General features: G+C 36.0%; 1 protein-coding gene across 1 annotated transcript; it reads left to right on the forward strand.

Annotated features, from left to right (window-relative positions):
- Positions 1-1,512: 1,512 nt before the first annotated feature.
- LOC146160256 (dipeptidase 1-like) lies at positions 1,513-12,071 on the forward strand. The gene is made up of 10 exons (XM_083384912.1): positions 1,513-1,570; positions 1,736-1,856; positions 2,624-2,765; positions 5,537-5,669; positions 5,789-5,939; positions 6,016-6,067; positions 6,214-6,390; positions 7,723-7,807; positions 11,213-11,288; positions 11,849-12,071. The coding sequence occupies exons 1-10, from the start codon at positions 1,513-1,515 to the stop codon at positions 12,069-12,071; spliced, it is 1,218 nt and encodes a 405-aa protein (XP_083241038.1).
- The last annotated feature ends 2,812 nt before the right edge of the window (positions 12,072-14,883 follow it).

The raw sequence follows: 14,883 nt of genomic DNA on the forward strand, positions 1-14,883 counted from the left end.
TAAAATAAAACAAAAATAGAATACAACTTGATGACAGTGTCGCCTGAGTTGAAAAAAAAAACTATAGGAATGAAACTAATTATTTTGACCTCGAACAAGTTGCATTATTTGTTAGTGTTTTTTCATGTTTGCCAAACTTCGCCTATCATCTTGGGCCCTGACCCGCCCTATTACGTCACTTGTATGCACAAAGAGGTTATTTGCTTTTGGTGTTAATGTGATCTTTGATGTCATTGTACAAAGTTTTACAGATTTCTAGTTCCCCAGCAAAGTAAACACGTAGAACCATCTGAAATTTCCACGTATTGTAAACCAGGTGCAAGCAAACTCGTTCATGAACCAAACATTTACTTCACACAAGCATTTAGGAATGCTTTACAATAAAGAACCTAGAGGCCGTTTTGGTAACTTGTTAAGAGACATTGGATACGTTTGCGTATTTAGATTTTGCACCACCCAAAGTTAACAGTTCCGCTACACACCATTTGCGTATTACATTTTGCGGGCATGTTGTACACTCTATAGTACATAAGAAGTGCCTGATTTATGCGTAACAGCAATGCAAAACCTGGGGCCGCACTCAGCCTTTGACAACAACTTATGCGGTCGTGCAACAAGTGCTAATGGTGGCCGCCAGTTTTGTAATAATGACTGAAGTCAATGACTTAACTTATGGATACTTAGGCTAAGTTACTGTTTTCAAATGACTTGACTTGACTTAACTTTTTGTACATAAACCAATTAGATTGCTGTATATTGTATTTTTTTAGTTGAGGTATAGCTTAATCCGACGAGTTTAGTAATTTTAATAGCTCAACAAGATTCTTCATTCGATTCATTCGAATTAAGATATACTGACGATGCCTTAGTTGGCGAAATATATATATATCTTTTAAGATCTGGTTAATGTGTCTGACCTGAATTGCTAGCTTTGCTAGATTATTTTGCTGTCACAATAAATACATATTGTTATTTTGAAATCTAAATACATGTTTTTGAACAGGACAAACTACTTCAAAAAACTAATAAACTGATAAAACTACTTTTGATCTGTCATGAACTTACCAAGATTTTTGTCAAAGGGTGGCGGTCAAGAGTCACTAATTACAAATTTTCAAACATTTTTTTTCATATCGAACTACTCAAATTTTACGTTTACACGGCAGTGACAACATTATGCACTATAAAGCTGAATTTTTCGTTAGGAAACTATCAGAGGAGAAGACTTTTAATAGTGGTATATTGGCGTGATATTAAACAACTTGTTTCTAGAAAATATTATTAGTTGTCAAAAAAAAAAGAAAATAGCAAGTTTGAAATATAAAAAAAAAGAAATAGCAAGTTTGAATAATCGCTCCGGTATAATGTTTGCAAAACTGTTTTGTGTGAATTATTGTGGCTGTTAAGTATAGATTAACGCTTTTTACATTTATTTTATATTTTTAATGCTTTTGAAAAACAAACAGCCACTTAAATTTGTAGATTTTTTAATCCAAAAATCAATCTACAACTATGGACTCCGACAGTCTTATGACTAAATCGAAAAACAAACGTTTGGTTCTGATTGTAGGTAAGTGGATTACCGTACGGTTAAAGCTATGATTTATTAGTTTATAAATAATTTAACGCTGGGCGCAAACAGGTATTCAGATAAGATACTAACTCTAGAAATAGGTATTTTATCCTAAAGCAAAAAAAATATATATATATGCTAGCAAAAATATTTTTTATACAGGAGCGCTTTGCATCCTGGTTGCTGTCGCTGTTGCTATTGCAGTCCCCCTCAGCATAAACAGTCGGGCAACTTCACTGGATGCAGCTAAAAAGATTTTGGACGAGGTTCCGATTATTGATGGGTATGTACAAACCCCCAGTTAACAAAAAATACTTTGGTTGCGTATTACGTTTACGAACATTTCAATTATTTAACTTAACATATCCCCCAGAACGTCTTCATCAGGATACTGACGTTACATGTAAAACAGATTCCTTATAAATCAACAAGTAACAATTCGTGCGATTAAAACTCGCACTAACGCTCATTGGTGTAAGAGCGCGCGATAGCTTATCGGCATTAGAACGTCAGTTTTTACGTTCATGATGCTAGCGCGTGAATGGATATTCCACGACTCGAGAAAACCTCGCTTGTGGTAATCGATTTCCTTCGTCAACGCCTGAGCAGCAGAAAAGTTAATGTTGTGCTTGTGGGCAACTTTTCTCGAGTCGTGGAATATCCATTCACGCGCCAGCACCATGAACGTAAAAATTGACGTTCTAATGCCGATATGCTATCGCGCGCTCTTACACCAATGAGCGTTGGTGCGAGTTTTAATCGCACGAATTGTTACTTGTTGATTTATAAGGAATCTGTTTTACATGTAACGTCAGTATCCTGATGAAGACGTTCTGTACAGCACGTCGAAACGTCGATCTATTATATATTGTGCTGGAAGAGCAACACTCCGTTATATATCTTTATAAGACCACGACCCATCTACACTGGATAATCTCTATAGTGTCGCCACGCAACGGCTGGAAAATACTTAAGCTTCTCTATTTTGCCAAGGTAGTGAATAGACATGAATAGACAAAAGTAACCGAACACTTGTGTGGTATGTTTTAGTCACAACGATTGGCCGTGGCAAATGCGACAGAATTTAAAGAATGCGATCAACAACGTGAGTTTACATGATGACTTTAGAGAACTTTATACACCTTCACATACAGACATCCCCAGATTGATTGAAGGCAAAGTCGGTGCACAGGTTGGATTTTTTTGTGTTGTTTTAAGCGTTCTCATTGTTTTCACAAGTGTTCGTTAAAGTAATAACTATACCTAAAGCGAATTAAATATTCGAATTGCAACATTTACATGTCTTATACAACAAGAAATATAAAGACAACAAAATAATATACTTATTGCGATCATAAAGTATACATCTCCACTTTTACACCCCTGCTTAATGATTAAACTAATTAAAATACAAAAAAAAAACGGATCTTATAAAATTATTGCGCTTTTGCTACATCTTTACATAAATAAAAGGCAATAATAATTGTTCATGGTGCCTGATAAATAATACAAGAAATAGGGACCCTTGGCCATAAACAAAACGAAGGGAACATTCCTTTATCGTCTGCCATATGTTGATTGGTGAGTAGAAGAATGGTGAATGACATGGAACTCTTTTTACCGAAGTAGAGTTGGGTTAATTTCAATCCTTTTGTTTTTTAGTTTTGACTCTATAATTTGGAAAAAAACATTACGCTTGCTGACGCACTGTAAAAAATAGATTAATAGCCATATTTGCCGTTAATCAACCCTGAATTTATTTGTTAATCTTGAAAATCGTTACTTGAATAAAAAAGTGTCACCTGAATTTTAACTTTAGGAAAAGGAAACCTGTCGACTAGAAATAAAACCAATTAATTTGACTTGAAAGAAATATGAATTTTGGTGTTGTTTATTTTAAAGTATTTAAAATATCACCTAGCACTTTGGGCCCGGACCAGCCCGGTTATCACGGCACTTGCATGCACAATGGTCTTTTGTGTTTGATGTCAATGTGGACTTTTATGACAAAGCGGAAAGTTTTCCGATTTCTCATGCCTGAGCAAAGCAAACATTTGGAACCATCCAAAATTATCACGTATTGTCAACACAATGCAACCAAACTCGTTTATGAGGCAAACATTTACCTCACACAAATAGTTTCCTATCGTTTATGACTTATAACAGGGATGGTAAACTACTGACCCGCGGGTTACACACAATGGACAATTACAGATTTTCAGTGTCCCATTTGTCTTTATAAGAATGCGTAATATAACCAAAAAAATTGTTTTACGAAGTATTAGTAGTACTTGTGATCATACAATCCTTACAGCATTGGGCTTGATGAGGCAAATTCGCTTTTGAGACCTTGAAGAGATTTACCGTAGCTTTATGAAATTTATTAGTCCTTTATGTTGGTGGGAATCCTAATTTTCGTAACTGAAATTAAACAGTCCAAATAAAAAATAAAATTATGGATTTCCAGCCAAGAGTAATATTATCTAGAGAAGATGCAACAGTAAGTTTCGCATTAACATTAAGATCACCACCGCCATGTCCCAAAAAGCAACTATTTTTTTAGCTATTTTAACAACGTAAATGCATATTTTTCGCGCGAAACTTGTCTGACTTTATATATAGCCTATATATGTTTATGCGATTCGGAAGAATCTTTTCAACCATAAGGCGCCTTAAAAAAAGTTTATTTAACATGCATTTGTGGCGTTTCGCATGAATGTTTTACGTCTTTGGATAAGAGAGTTTAAATGCCTAATTACAACAAAAAAAGAAGGCATAACGAGTATGTGAACAATAAAAGTTATCAGTGTTTCGAAAGTTTTTGACTATATGCGTTTTCTTTGTTGTCATAGGATAGCTGCGTGGGCTCAAACTCTTACTCAAAACTGCAGTTTGTGGTACATTATTTTCAGACAATGTGTTTTTTTATCGCTTTGCTTATCCAATGTGGCTATTGTTAAGTAATAAACAGCGCGATCACATGTTATGGTAAAAAGAACTAACTGAATTTTTTTGTCAAAATAAACCTGCTCCGTGCGAACGCCTACTTGATTGTATTTAGACTCGGTTTTATTTGCGGCCAAGTTAACTGAAAAAAAGCAAGTTTCTTATGCTTGCTTGTTTTGTTACGTAACTTTGTAACGTTATCTCGACAACAATTTGCATAGCCTTCCAGAAACATAAATCCTTGTTCGCCACTGTGCACGACTTTTTTTGGAATAAGTTTTCGTTCGTGTCCCACGTTTAAAAAAGCTCGCCATCCCTGGTCTGTAATATGCTGCGGCTAGTGTATATCCGTTTACGGACAAATTAACGTTCAAATGAAACACGGTACCAACTAACCATATGAAAAGTACATCGCTGTTTGAGGGTAAAATGGTGCGATTAGATTGCATTGTCTCCATATGACTAGCCAAACGCCGCTAGGCAATAAAATACCCCCGACGGCTACTTTTATTGTGATTAAAACTTAACCACACGATATAATATGAATATTGTAGTCTCACGTGATTACATGACACGTATAAAACCGCACGGCTTTTGTTTGTATTTTACTGTCGACTGTCATTCGAGAAGGACAAAGGGTTAACAAAAACGTCATTTTCCATACTTATAATGAATAATGTTGATCGATCAATATTTTCTAACCGGTTATCTCTGTTTATTTGGCGAAAATAAATACCCTTTAAACTTAACATAAAAATGCTGTGAACCAAAATAAATGTTCCCTGAAATCGGTGGGCCATCTTGCGTTATAGCGGGGTCTATGTTATAACGTATCTGTGACGTCATATGTTATTGCGCCAGTTGCATTTGATAGTCGTAATTAATAGACCAGTTCTATAGGCACCGTTGGTAAATAAAGGCAACTGGTAAGTGTTGTTATCTGTATCGTTAATCTACATACCTTAATATTGCTATATATCAAAATTGCCGACCGACTAGTTCAATGCACTTTTGCAGTTTTGGGCGTGCTTTGTCCTATGCGATACTCAATACAAGGATGCACTGCGTCAAGCTTTGGAACAAATAGACATGATCAGGCGTTTTACAGATGATTATCCCGACACGTTCACGTTCGCTACAACTGCAGACGGTAATGAAACGGCAGAATAACGTTCATTACATTCATTTTTTTATTTTTGCTTATAAATTTTTAATTTTTAATATTTTCATTTTTAAGTTACTTTCATTTATTACATTGTTTGTTTACAGAAATCGAAGAAGCTAATCGAAATGGCAAAATAGCATCGTTAATAGGCGTTGAAGGAGGTCACATGATCGACAGTTCGCTTGCTGTTCTAAGGATGCTTTACACACTTGGCGCAAGATATATGACCTTGACACATAGTTGCGATACTCCATGGTATGACGTTGCAGCAATATTCACAAATTAACAACTAACATAAACAAATACTCCTCAATGCTAAATTTACTTGCAGGGCATCGGAAGCTAATTTGACCACCACAACTGGACTCACACCTTTCGGAAAGGTATAAATCTCACATTTTATATAATAAAACATTAAAAACTATAACAATAACATTTCCTTGAGCTATTGTTCTACAAACTTTTTTACCTTTATTCTATTTCGTAAACTAACTAATTTTTTTCGTAAAATATGTGATTTATTTTTCAGTTGGTGGTTAAGGAAATGAATCGCCTCGGAATTCTTGTTGACATTTCACACGTAAACGACCAAACGATGATGGACTCCATGGAAGTTTCAACAGCACCGGTTATATTCAGTCACAGCAATCCGCGAAACTGTTGCGAACACCGAAGAAACGTTCCAGACAATATACTGCAACAATTGGTAAATGGTAATAATAATATAAGCTACCACAGTCATGAGAAATGACATACCGCCATACCGGGTAGTTACATCGAGTAAAAGATAAAGCCAACAAAAATCGCATTAAGAAAAAGGGACGAAAATGAACAGGGAAAGAAATCAACGTTACATTAGAATGACTAGGTATTGGAAACATACAAAGGTGGTCGAGCTGTGTTCACGTTAGACTCCCGTTTTAATTGTTTGATAAACAAAGACATCATGAAAAACAACTGATACTCTGCTCTGATGTGTGACACCAATATTTTGGGCCGATGGAAATTTATGTCGGTTTATTCTTATGTGATTTTTTAAGTTATGCCTTGTGCCTGATTCTCAATGGAAGTCTTTAGTTGGTCAATAGTGATCGATAACGGGATATGGTAAAAACATTACTGGCGAAATGTTGAGCAAACATCCACGCGTTTTGTAACGCCACTTACCGAAACAATTTCAAAGTGAACAACAAAACATCAAACAGAATCGGTGCTCTTATAGGTTTATATATAAAAGCTTGCCAACTGAGTGTGGAAATAGCTCGTTTTATTTTGGGCCATGTCATTACTCTCAGAATGTTCATGCCGCGGCTTACAAATTGTCGCCCCGCGGACTACTTGCTGCACACCTCATAATTATTGACTAAATGTTATTTCGAATTTTCTTGCTTTCATTCTTCGAAACATAATGCGCACAGTCATGCTGTCAATATTTGTTAAGGTTATACGCAGTTACGTTACGCTAATTGCCCTGATCCCAAGTCATTATTAGTTAATCATAAACCGTTGTAAATTCCAACTCTCTTGTTGGAATCCGAGTTTTGCTTGGCTTGATGACAAACGTCGGAACCTATGGCTGACGAGCTGGATGTCACTTTTATGATGGCAGCCTCTGGCCCACAAATAAATCTAAGCTTGTTATGAATAAATCGTTTCCTTCACATAGCAATCAACATTATCAAAATAGGGAATTCGTAACAATCGTGATGATAGAAAATAATGACGTTGTGGTTTTAGAATAAAGTTATGGGCGACTTTTCACACTATAAGTCCATCATTAATACAATGCAGCATCCGCAAGTATAACATAAAGAAGAGTAAATTAGGAGATTTTTCGTAATCTAATGTTTATGAGTTTGATTCCAAATGCACCCGTTAATTGCATTATGTGTTAATGGCTTTCACAGAAAAACATTAAAAAATATATATAGTTTTGATGGCTCCTTTAGCCAACGGGATTCCCGAGTCCCGACCCTATAGCTTAACAACAATCAGTCTTGTGTTTTGTCCGTATTTATTGTGATTATGTGTTTTAAAGAAAACTAACAAGGGAGTGATCATGATCAATTTCTACAACGACTACGTGACCTGCTCCCCTAACGCTACACTGTCGGACGTCGCTGGTAATATTTAAATTAAAAAAACTTGTAAAAGTGACAATGGTAGCAATCATAAAAGTATACATCAAATACAACATACAATTTAATGTAGGGGTACGGAAGAGCTGAAGTAAACAGAAACAAAGGTATTCCCATAATAGCCTACATTCACAAAACTTAAAGTAATAGAAGATACAAAAGCCGAAAACACATTTCGTAGTTCAATCATAAAAAATACAGTTGAAAAATGTGTTCGTACAAATCTCTGTAAGATAGTAAAAGTAAAGGAATCAAAACAAACGTCCTGTGAGTAAAAGAAGATTGGTTTAGTAGTAGCTAATAATTAGAATGATTACATTGGAATAAAAGTTCAGCAGTTTTGGGAAGAAATAGCGCTTTTCAAACACGCTTCTGTGTGTAACATATTCTGCCGTTCAAACAAACAAGCTTGTCGGATGGAAATATGTTATGCATGAATCCAACATCATAAGTTTGACGAGAAAGGTCTTATCACCAAACAAATATTAGGCTTTTGACCATAGAAAAGAAAATTAAAAAGTCCTTTGAACATGCGAAAAGAGTGTGAGGCGTAGAAAAGGTCTTGTCAACAAAGACGAAACCCCAACTTGCGTGCACCTTTGTTTGGGACTATTGCAGTATTGTTTGAATATGGATCAAACAAATGCTATGAAAGGAAGCAGCTAGTGACTATAGAAGCAATCGCGTATTAACAGTAGGGTCAACTTTTTTCTAGGTTTGCAATGCTATTTTAAGTTTGCCATATTTTGAAGCGCTTAATCCCGGACGAATTTACTGCGGCTTCTGTACCCACTCCAGATCGTCACAAGTTACTTCAAAAAGTTTCAAAACGTGACGTAATTATTAAGTTAAAAAGACGGAGAACAATTGCGTCTCGCGTGCAGCGTAAGTGAGCTAATCCTATTTAAACTAAACGGCTAAAATATACTTGAAACATATCATCGCACCATTAAAAAGAGATGATTTAGAGTTTGTTGATATAGTAGCGATAACTAATCGATTGATTATGTTGTTTTTTAAGCTGTCTTTTTCAGCCATGCGAAGCAGCTCCAATGGCTGTATGCAGGAAATAGAGAAATTATTACGCAGGAAATAAAGAAATAAACACTTCTCGCATAATTTTACTTAACAAAAACCCGTGACATATATCGATCGAAAATCAGCAATTGTTCAAATTGCGCGAAATTCAAGCGTATGCGTAATCCCGGTAGGTTCCATACTGCGTCCGGCGAAATAAATTCCCGTTTGAAAAGTAAATTTGCTTAGTGTGTAAACCGCTGCAATAAACTCAAGATATTGCAAAGTCATCCAAATGTCGCGTTGATGTACGTTGTCTGTGTAAGTGTCTTGATGCGTAATGAAAGAATGTCAAAGAAACGCTGCAATAAATGCAGGAAATAGAGAAATAAACACTTCTTGGATATTTTACATAACGAAAACCCGTAACATATATCGATCGAATGTCACTAACAAAGTAAAACCTCAAGTAATAGCAGCAATTGTTCAAATTGCGCGAAATTCGAACAGATGCGTAATTCCGGTGTGCACCATACTCCGTCCAACGAAAAAATCCCGTTTGAAAAGTAAATTTGCTTAGTGCGTAAACCGCTGCAATAAACGCAAGAATTTGCAAAGTCATCTAAATGTCGCGTTGATGTACATTGTCTGTGTAAGTGTCTTGATGCCTAATGAAAGAATGTTAAGGAAAACGCTGCAATAAACGCAATATTTGCGAACTTAAACCATCTTTTACGTGGTTAAACATACTACTAGAACCACTAAACATAAACGACGTCTAGACTTCATTAAATGCTAAGTTTTTTTTTGCCAATGTACTTGACTTGATTTTTAGGGTCACGTATAGTCCATTGCCCTATAAATGTTCGGAAACGTTTCATCCTCGGTCTCAATCACTATCAAATTATTTTTTATGAAGGTTTGTTGTACGATATCCGTGTAGGTTTCCTGATGTTTAATCAAAGTATGTTTAGTAAACGACCCGTGTGGTAGCAGTATTTTTTCGACTTGTGAATTGATAAATCACTGCACTAAACGGCTTATTAAGCTACGTCCAACGTAAGACAATCCTGTAACCTGTTTGAAATATAAATTGCTTACTGTTTAAACTGAGACAAACTCTAAACTCTGACTAAATTTTGCGTGAGTTAACATAAGCTAACTGCTAGACGTTTTAACTTTAGGTCTTTACTTGCAACGTTGCACACGTTCGGTTTAACGACACATTTAATTATAATGATGTGTTTTTTACGTTTACGTGTAGCATGTTGTAAAACAGCAAGGACACTGATCTTCACCGACTGTTTGCCACTAATTGTGTCTGAAGTAGATTAACATAATCCTTTCCCACAAAAAGACTATCACGTTATAAGGATAAGGTTTGTGTGGAAACTATATTGAATCGACTGGCCTGGTATCAATTATTATCGCTTCAATTTGCGTAACAGTAAAAAATCAAATTCAATTCTGGCGCAAAACTGTGTAATAGGCCTACGTAAGAGGAAAACCCTTTGAAAAAAAAATGCTTAACCGTGACCGGTTTGCGACGGCGCTCACTTAAGATGTCCCATAGAAAGAGACAATTTCATAGAAAAGAGACGAGACAACCTCATAGAAAGAGACGAGACAACCTCATAGAAAGAGACAAGACAACCTCATAGAAAGAGACGAGACAACCTCATAGAAAGAGACGAGACAACCTCATAGAAAGAGACAAGACAACCTCATAGAAAGAGACAAGACAACCTCATAGAAAGAGACGAGACAACCTCATAGAAAGAGACAAGACAACGGTATGAGCGACGTTGCTCTGAGTGTCTCTTTAGGATCGCATGCCAGCGACCGGGCGGCGAACATGTGTGGTACCGGCCAAAAATATTTTTTCCGTAGGCTTAATTGGGAATTAAATTCATGCGGTTCATCGTGAAAATTGTTTTATAATAAATTTAACATTTCAAAGCAGCTAACGATTTCCACAACAAAGCGCTAAACGACGTTTTTGCGGCAATTTTGCTGAGTCAGTCGTCCTTTTTCTGACGTATTCTCTCGCGCGTGCGCCTTGCTAAAGCTGTTGGCGAGGACCGTTCGTAATAGCAAATGCGTTTACGGGATTCTCGCTCGGTAATTCCTCGCTAAAACGAGCTCGTTAACTTAACAAGCGAGGAGCTGTTCATAATGCCTGTTGTTCCACACAGTTACTTTTTGAGTATATTTTTGTATATAGAAATTTTTAATTATACTGATAAATGATACAAAGAGAATCAAGAGGTGGGTCACTATACCCATAGAACATTTGTCAACTATACAAACAAGTTTATTTACTTACCGCACCTTATGGTGTGGTGTGTCATAATGCTCTATCCTTTTTTACAGATCACTTTGACTATGTTAAGAAGCTTATCGGAACCGATTACATTGGAATGGGAGCAGACTATGATGGAGTTGAAAGGTAAATTAAAACAAATTGTGCCCACAAGTGTATTTTGTAGCCGTATGGAAGCATATATTATGTAAAAAAATACTAGTCAACTTACTACGGTTATTGTTATGCTATAGAGTAGACCAGTGTTTCTTAAACTTTTTTAGTTTTGTTCACTCCTAGCATCTATCTCCAGATTTCATTCACCCTTATCTCCCGATATGATAAAATTATCTCGTCTAGATATAACAGCACAAAATGACTTAACCTAGGTTTTACCATTGCAAATCTGCAATTTCTCGAGTCCAGAGATGTAAAGCTACAAAAGCACAAAACACAGTCACCAAAAAACAATAGTTAAGTAGTCGATTTACTGCAGAGCTATCATCCATTTCTGACGGTTCACCCTTATTCACCCCTTTTGGTTGGTTCACCCCTGCAAACAATTTGTTCACCCTGGGGTCAACCATTCACCTGTTTAAGAAACGCTGAAAACCCCTGGCCTATACAATTAGAAAAAGACTAACTTTATTACAGATATCCAAAAAAAATTAAGTAAAAAATGTGCAAAATATTGTATATATTTGCAGAGTTCCCGAGGGCCTTCAAGATGTTTCCACATATCCCTACTTGATTGCCGAACTCTTGGACAGAGGTTGGACAGAAGATGAGTTGAAGGACATTGCAGGAAGAAATATCCTGCGCGTCATGAGAAAGGCAGAGGCTGTTGCCCTGGAATTACAGGCAACAACCGAAGCAGGAGAAGAATGGATTTCAGATTCCGAAATACCAGACCTTGAATGTAGAACATAATTTGTATTTGCGTCAAATCAATCTATTTGAGATGAATTATTTTTTCGTAATATGTTTGAATGCAATTCCATATAAACATTGATCCATTTGAGCAAATGTATTAATTATTTATGTTTGTCGCAGTAAATGCAGTAAATGCACGAAATTTATGTTTTATAGGCATCCTTATGACACACATCACTATATCAACCCTTAACATCGAATAATTTTTTTGACATTTTATTTAATCTGTCACAATTTAACTATTCGATTGTTGCTGTTTTGATAGACGGCCCCGGTATAACCGGAGATCGAGAGAGTATAATTTTTTAGCCTGCCTTGCTTTATTGGTCGACTATTCGGTTAATCTGCGATTCCGGTGAACGGAAAATCTTTTGATAATATATCAAGATATTTACAGAAGATGGTTGTGGAGAATCACCATAGTCACACGAATGTTTCAATATTTTTTTTCTCTAATTGCTTATTGTGTAAATTTTTAATTTCTAGTGCAGCAGGAAAGACAACTTTCATCATCAATCTGAATTTGATGCCCGAAAGCTGTTAGGAGACAAGCAAAAAAATATATATTTAAAATTGTTAGATAGCTGTGTTATTTAACTTGTTTCGAAAAAGTATTATTAGTCGTGGATAAAATATATTTTTGGTATGCAGATTTTAAAACTAAAAAAAAAATAATAAATAGGCCTAAGTAAAGTATTGTTTGCACCAAGGCTGCGGATGTTCCGAGTCCGACTCCGGTCAAGTGTGCGATTTCGTCGAGTCCTGGTTCAGACTCTATAGCCTGAATTTCACCAATTAACGTAACTAAATACGTAGGATATTCAGTAGTTTACTTGTAGGGTTTCATATACACTACAGCAGTGGTCGGCAACCGCCGCTCCGTGAGGAGTTCGTTGCCGGTCCATAGCACGGTTGCCAAATAAAGTTTTGATTTAAACTTAACCGCACGTAAAAAAACGTAAACCATATTCGTAAGGCGTATGCACGGATGGGGCTACACTGCTGCAGTCATGATTGTACGTCTGGAGGCCGCATTCAATCATTGTGTCATCAATCGAGCTTGCTAGCCTAAAATTATTACTGGAGCTTCATAGTGTATTCGATGATATAGTTAATATGATTAACCTCATCAAAGCACATACACTTAACACACGGCTGTTTGAGCAGGTATGTGGGAACATGGATGCAGAACAGAGATGTTTTCTTTTGCACACAGAAGTAAGTTGGCTCTCTCGAGGAAGATCGTGGAACAGAGTGTTTGAATTGCGTGAACCACTGCACATCAGGTTTTCAGATCTTGCTGCCAAAAAAATCAGATTTTGCTATAAAATTTTTGATAAAAATGGATTCTAAAACTTTTCTACTTGTGTGCATATTCAATCGGCTCAAGAACTGAATCTTTCAATTCAGTGGAATTGGCAACTGTTTTTAAATTGGCAGATAAAGTGGTTGCATATAAAGACAATCTTAAATTATGGGAGAAACGCGTGTAAACATACTTTCCATGCAACTATTCTACCAGTATTTTGGATGAAGGTTTTGTTAGAAAACCCTGACCTTGCCATAAAAGCCTTAAAAGCTTTACTGCCTTTTCCGACATCTTACTTGTGCGATTTTATATTTCTGTGCAGTAACTATAAGCCGAAACCGCAAAATAGAGAGGGTTTCGTTATGTCCACGTCGCAGAAACACAAGCTTAATGTTCTCATTGAAAATAGTTGTAATTATTTCATTTACTGAACATGCTTTTGAAGGCTAGTCCGTGATAAAATAGTTTTTTGACCGGTGCAAAAAGGTTGCCGACGCCTGCACTATACAGTTACTCATTTACCAACAATACATGGTTGAAAGATATCCCCATATGTTATTCTGCCTTTTACAATTTACAGTTGGTTGGTGTTATTTTCAGAAGTTGGCACTGCGTGCATGCGTGGTCTCACTCAAGTCCCAAGTCAGACTCTTGAAAAACAAACCGACTCTGTCGAGTCCCGAGTCCGACTCCGAAGCCTCGGTTTGCGCACAGCGTTGAATTAGTCAACAGGAATTACAACAATTTAACTTTTTGTTGAGCACATTGAAGAGTTACGTGCAAATATATATTTTAACAGCATTTTAGGCATCAATGTCATTGTATCACAACGGTAATCCACTTACCTGTAATTAGAATCAAACGTTTATTTTTTTTTTACTTTCCCATGATTATGTATGTATGAGTCAACAATTTAACATCGATTTTTTAAATTAATTGTTTTTTAAATCTAGCTTGTTGTTCGTTTTCAAAGATATTTTAATTAGAAAAAAGTAAAAATAGATATTTATATTTAAAAGCCATAAGAATTTACACTAACCTATTTTAAAAAAAACATTATACCACAGCGAATAACATTGAAACATACTTTTTCTATATTTCTGACAACTAATATTCCTTTTTCGAAACAAGTTTAATAACACAGGCATCTAACAATATTAAATATATATTTTTTGCTTGTCTTCTACCAGGTTTTGGGCATTAAACTCAGATTGATGATGAAAGTTGTCTTTCTTGCTGCACTAGAAATTCAAAATTTGCACAATATACAATTACAGAAAACAAATATTGCAGCATTTTTGTGACTATGGTGACTTTCCACCACCGTATTCTGTAAATATCTTGAGAAAATCAAAAGATTTGTCCGTACACCGAAAAACAGATTAACCGAATAGTCGACAAATCGTGAAACAAGGCAGGCTAAAAAACTATACTCTCTCGATCTCTGGTTATAGCAGGGCCGAATATTAAAACAGCAACAATCGGATAGTTAAATTGTGG

The sequence above is a fragment of the Ascidiella aspersa genome, chromosome 3, assembly GCF_963924565.1.
Source record: "Ascidiella aspersa chromosome 3, kaAscAspe10.2, whole genome shotgun sequence".
In the NCBI taxonomy this organism is placed as follows: domain Eukaryota; kingdom Metazoa; phylum Chordata; class Ascidiacea; order Phlebobranchia; family Ascidiidae; genus Ascidiella; species Ascidiella aspersa.